This window comes from Saccopteryx bilineata, chromosome 5 (assembly GCF_036850765.1).
Source record: "Saccopteryx bilineata isolate mSacBil1 chromosome 5, mSacBil1_pri_phased_curated, whole genome shotgun sequence".
NCBI classification, from domain to species: Eukaryota; Metazoa; Chordata; class Mammalia; order Chiroptera; family Emballonuridae; genus Saccopteryx; species Saccopteryx bilineata.
This window is the reverse complement of record NC_089494.1, coordinates 5232566-5238343: the sequence shown is the minus strand read 5'-3', so window position 1 is coordinate 5238343 and position 5778 is coordinate 5232566. Positions and strand designations below refer to the sequence as shown.

The window sequence follows — 5778 nt, the reverse complement described above, 5'->3', positions numbered from 1 at the left end:
CACAGTCCCAACACCATGACAGAGAACGGGTGAAGAGAATTGTTCTGAAGCAAAGCCGGCCTCCTCCCTGTGTCTGTAAGAAAACATTTCAAAAGCTCCCGTGGGGTGGTCCACTTCTGTGTAACACCCATGCCTTCTCCCAAAGGCAGGAGGCATCCTACATCCATCAATCACTGAGGGCTACTCGGAGGGGAAGCCCCGCCCCCAACCGGGCTGACCACCCAAGGTGATGTGATCTGTGCTTCCTGTCTGGTCAGAGTTGAAATGGGCTATTATTAGGTCAAACGTTACAGAAATCAACTGAGACTCTTTAACTATTAGTTGAGACACCACAGGGTTTCACTTGACTACACAATTACTAACAGCGGACTGCACCCTTTAAGTATTAATAATGCAAAAAGAAAACAAAAACAAAACCCAGATCATTTTGTATCATTCGTGAAGCATGGCAGAATTTGAACAGCGATCTTGAACCGAAGAATCGTGAGCACAAGAAGGTTACAGTATTTGGCATCGGCAATGTCACAAAATAAATATATTATTCTCTCAATAGTGTGGAACTACCAAAATGTCAAAGTGCTTAAGAAATTATCGCATGTGAAGAAAATAAAGAAGATGGATTTTTTTTTTTTTAAATCATTCTATACAGAATCTTCAGATGACGGGACCAGCCCATTTAGAAATCAGTGAGTATGCTGTCACTATGTAAACGGAAACCTTGCAGGCTTCTGAGCGCTGCTTAGCTCTATTTTTCTCTACTGAGTTTCTACAAAAAGACCACCTTTGGAGGGGGCACCAGATACAACGACAACAGAGAAGAAGGGAGAGGGGGTGCTAGGTTCCTTCTTTTAAAACATCTCCTCCGAGAAGTGGGTTTCAAGCAGGAAGCCAGGAATTCTACCTCTGGTTTGTAAACGAACTTTCTGAGTGCCATGGACTATGGGCATGAATTTATCATTTGACCAATTCAGATGTCCAAGCATGATCATGCCCGATTTTATAGGCCTCCTTTGTAAATTAATTCATAACAATGGTGGTGGGGGGTGGGGTGGGGGAGAGAAACACAAGTCTACCTGTAAACATGGATTCAAAGAGGAAATAAAAATCAAATAGTAAGCTTAAGTTTCCCTTTTGGTACTGTGTTGTGTTTTTTTTTAGGGTAAATGACAGCTTCTGCAAACCAAGACTCCTCAGTCTTGATTATAAAGGATTTTTATTTAAATTACATTATTAAAAATAGCTATTCTTTCACTTTATGTTCCAAAGCCTCTTTCAAGTACACCGCCAAGTGCCTGAGTACAGGTGACCACGGCGTCACACACTCGCTTTGTAGCAAGCACTCCTTGTGGTTTGCATTTGCTCCGCAGGCCAGTTCCCAGGAGAGTGAATTGGGAAGGGGCCTCATCCTGGTGTTTTTCCTTCGCTTTTAAATCCATGCAACAAGGTCAGCTTTTACAACAAGGTGGGGTTTTATTTTTTGGTGCATGACAGGAAATGTCTCCAATGAGACATCTTTAATGAAATACTTAAACCAGATAGGTCACAATAAACCCAATTAGAAACCTGAACATGTCGCCACTTGCAGCGTAAAAGGATATAAAAAGGGCAGAGTCAAGTATGGTGAATATTTTTAAAGGTTAAAAAAAAAATGTCTGAAAACCAAAACCGGTCATCAAGCGGTGAGTATTATGAGACATCCTTTGCAAAAAAACCCAAAAAAACCCATCCTGCAATTCAGCACACATCTGCAGCTGGTGCACTCACACAAACCAATCAGTAGGCTAAGAGAATTTAAGACTTCACACATATGGGTCCAGATTTTATGCCAATGACACAGTACAGAGGGAGGCCCTTGTGTCCACACACACACATCCATCCAGCACCTCTGTCCAGAGCCTTACCCTTTAAACACCTTGAACCATCCTGCAAACAGTAAATGCATCCATTTGCCACCACCTCTGACGGTTTTTGTTTTTTTAATTTTTATTGGTCTCTTTGTGTGATAATGACCTATACATGGACAGGGTCCAACCCATCTGGATGATGTCTGATTCCAGGCTGAAAAGCGGTTCTCAGCAGAACTGGATCGGTAGCCACCACAAGTCACCAGAAAAGGGGCTTCTTCCAGGCCATGCCCCAGGCCAGGCCAGCACAGCGCAGTGCTCCATGCCAGGAAGGGGGAGGGGGGCGCATATAGTTCCAGGCAGTCCTCTGATAGCCCAAACCACCACCTCCTTTGGGACCAGGGCAGGACAAGTGAAACTGCAACAGGGGCCTGCCCTGTGACATAAAATTATGCAAGGAGCAGCTAACTGTTCCCCCAGCGCCTCTCGCTGCCAGCACGCCCCCAGATGGGGGCTCCCAGGGTTCTGGGACTTGCATACCTCAGGTAACTCCCAGGTGAGGGCGGGGCAGCCTGAACTTCTGGCCCCGCTGGAGTAGGAAGAAATCGCTTTTGTTTCTGACATCTGAGCCTTCCACCTGGGCGGGGAGGGCAGACCGCAGCCCCTGCACATCCATTCCCCAGGGCGGCCTCCCACCCCATTAGGGAGCTCTGGCCGTTCAGACAAAAGGTCCCCTGGGCCGCGGGGTGGGAGCAGGTTTTGGGCAGGCTGGCAAGTCAGCCTGCACACCCGGGATAAGTCACTAGTCCTGCGCCTGGGCGCAGAGATTCCGTTTTAAAAATTCGAAGCATCGCTTTGGTTCGCTGTCTTTGTTCGCGGGCGCGGGTTCTCGCACACCCATTCATTCGTGCTTGACTCACTAGCTCACTCCTCCCCCCCCCCTCGCTCCCGAACACTGATGGGCACATTACCGCTTCTTCTTCTGTTTGAGGGACTTCCTGCGTTTCAGAATCATCTCATAGAGCTTGTCCATGCCCTCGGTGAGGCCCTCGCCGATGATGGCGCACGCCGGCTGGACGTGGTAGGTGGTGGCCGGGATGAGCTCGTGCAGCGCCAACTGCTTCTCGATCTCGGCCACCGGCAGCGACTTGGGCAGGTCCTGCTTGTTGGCGATGACCAGCAGCGGCGTGCCCTGGTTCTCGGCGAACTTGGTCACCTTGTGCAGCTCGGTCTTGGCCTCCTCCAGCCGGTCCACGTCCACCGAGTCCACCACGTAGATGATGCCGTCCGTGCAACGGCTGTAGGATTTCCACAGCGGCCGCAGCTTCTCCTGGCCGCCCACGTCCCAGAAGTGGCAGCTGATGCCCTTGGCCGTGCCGTTGCTCAGCTTGATCTTCTCCGTGTTGAAGCCGATGGTGGGCACCGTGTTGACGAACTCGTTGAACTTGAGCCGGTAGAGCACCGTGGTCTTGCCGGCCGAGTCCAAGCCCAGCATGACGATGTGCAGGGACTGGAAGGCCGAGATGTTGGAGGAGATGTTGCCCATGGCTCCTCGCTGCGGCGCCGGCCACTGCGGCTGCGGCGGGAGGGCGCCGCCCCCCGAACAGTTACGGGCCCGCCGCGGCCGGGCGCACCTGGGCCGCGTCCGCCGCCCTCCGCCGCGACCTGCCCAGCCTCCGCGGCCCCGGGGCGCACGGCTCGGCGCGCTCAGACGCCGCGGTCTCGGAGCCCGCGCCGGCTCAGCATAGCGTCTCTCCGGCGGGCTTTTGTCTCCTGCCAAGCCGCCTCCGCTGCCGCGATGCGGGATGCTCGCGCCCGGAGCCCTCCCCCGGCGCCGGCTCGCTCTGCGGCTTCCTCCGGTCGCGCCCCCGCGCTCGGGTCGCTGCCCGGCTCTGCGCCGGCGGCAGCTCGGGGCTCCGGCGCTCGCCTCTGCTCTGGGCGGCGCTGCGGGGCCGCTCCCGCTCCCGGGGCGCGCCTCACAGGCGCAGGAGGGGGCGCGGGCTTCCCCGGGCGTCGCTGCCGCCTCTCTGTCCCCGCAGTCCCCGCGCCGCCGCCGCCGCCGCCGCCGCCAGCCTGCAGCGGCCCGAGGGCGCCCAGCTCCGCCCCTCGCCGGCCCCGCCCCCGCCACGCCCCGCCGGCCACGCCCCCGCCGGGCCCTGGGTCGGGTGTGGACTTCTCCTCCCGGCTGGCCGTTTTCGCGCCCTTCCGAGCGCTGGGAATCGCCCTCGGTGTCCCCCTCCCGTGCCGCGCCCAGACAATGGGCCCCGGAGCCGGCTCGCTCTCCCCCGCCCGCTGACGCATCTTGTAAAAATAGCTCCTGCTCCCGGAACTCCCCGCCCTACCAGGTCCGGCCCGACCGGACGACTGCCCTGCCCGGCGGGGCCACAGCCCAGGGCAGCACAGCCGGCCTCAGGGAGCGGGTTCGGGGTCCCAGCTCTGCAGGCACTGGCGCGGCCCGGAATCCAAAGCCAGGCGGCCGAAGACAGCGTCCGCCCGGAGCCTGGGGAGAGCCCGGGGTGGGATGAGAGTGCCCCCACGGGGAGTGAGGGTGGTGGAGTCAGGTCCCCCAGACCCTCAGGAGAAGGGAAAGGAGCGCACTGGCTTCAGTGAACCGCCAGCCAGATCCGCGAACCGCGCCCCTGTCCCCAACCAGGGCGCCTTCCCACTCAGATGCCCTTGGCTGTGCCCTGAACCTTGGCCCTCCGTGCTGGTTTTCCTGCCGGAGCTACAGGGAGGCTTCACCAGGCCACCATCACACTGCACTGGGGTCCAGATCTGTGCCCAGGGTGCCCCGGAAGCCCAGCTTTTCTTGTCTGGTGGCAGCGATGGGTGCAGGTGTTCAGCCTTCTGGACTGCAATGGGGGCGGGGGATAAGGGCTCTATCTCCAGATAACTCAGACAACTCGCCATTCCCAGACACACCCTTGGGTTGGTTGCCTTATTTTGTTCCCACCAACTAAGCTGACATCCCACCTTAGGATCTCAGAAGAGCACCCTCTGCCACCCTACTTTGAGAACTGAGAACCACTTGCCTGCAGATGAACCATTTTTTTCTGCACCTGAGGCTCTAGACACACTTGGGAGCTAAAATAAAGTATGTCCATAGTGTGTAGAGTCAGTGGTACAAGAGGTTACAAACACCAATGTGGCCTTGTGGGTTATTCTAAACAACCTGCCAGAGGAGGAAACCACAGCCCAGGTGTTTTTCACTTTGCCGAGATAGAAGCTAGATACTGACGGCCTGCCCCAAGCCCAGTGGTATTGGTGCCCAGGGCTGAGGGCCTGCCTTCTCTTTCTTTCACTCTACTCCCACACTATTTTCATATAATGGCAAATGAAGTTGTTAGCAACCTAAATTCAGTTGCAAAACACAGAAATTCAACTCAAATTGAGTTGGACAAAAATGAAAAATATTCACTGGCATAATTGAAAAAATAGGGATTCAGGTATGGCTGGATTCAGGAGCTAAAAAAAAAGTCTTTAGGCCAGGTGCCTATTCATTTCTTCTCTGTTTCCCTCTCTATTGATTCATTTTCCTACCAGCATTGCTGTTTACATCTGAGGGGGGGGGGAATTGTATCTCTTTCCCATTAACTATGACAATAGACTAGAGGACACATCCTTTTGACCTTTCTGGCCCACCTCTGAATCAAGCATTACTGTCCTGAAGGATGGAACACACCGATAGGTGTGGCCCAGGGGCTCAATTTGGGGAGGGGTGGTTCCCATGCAAGAAATCAGGCATCTGTTCCTATATAGCAAATGGTATTAAGCAAGCAAGAAGGAGAAATGTTGGCATAATTTATACTGAGGTCATGTTGGTTACTCGGAACCCTGGAAAGACAGTATCTTGTGTTTCTGGAGTGATTTTCTTGGCTCTCTTCAGGGCTTGCTTATAGGTAGTCACCTTCTCGTGAGACTCTTTCTTCTCTCT

At 54.5% G+C, this 5778-nt stretch overlaps 1 protein-coding gene across 1 annotated transcript; it reads right to left on the bottom strand.

The window, feature by feature from the left end:
• Positions 1–2616: 2616 nt before the first annotated feature.
• ARL4C (ADP ribosylation factor like GTPase 4C) lies at positions 2617–3922 on the bottom strand. The gene has a single exon (XM_066280845.1). It carries the CDS (start codon positions 3388–3390, stop codon positions 2812–2814), a length of 579 nt encoding a protein of 192 aa, XP_066136942.1. The 5' UTR covers positions 3391–3922; the 3' UTR covers positions 2617–2811.
• Positions 3923–5778: the final 1856 nt, after the last annotated feature.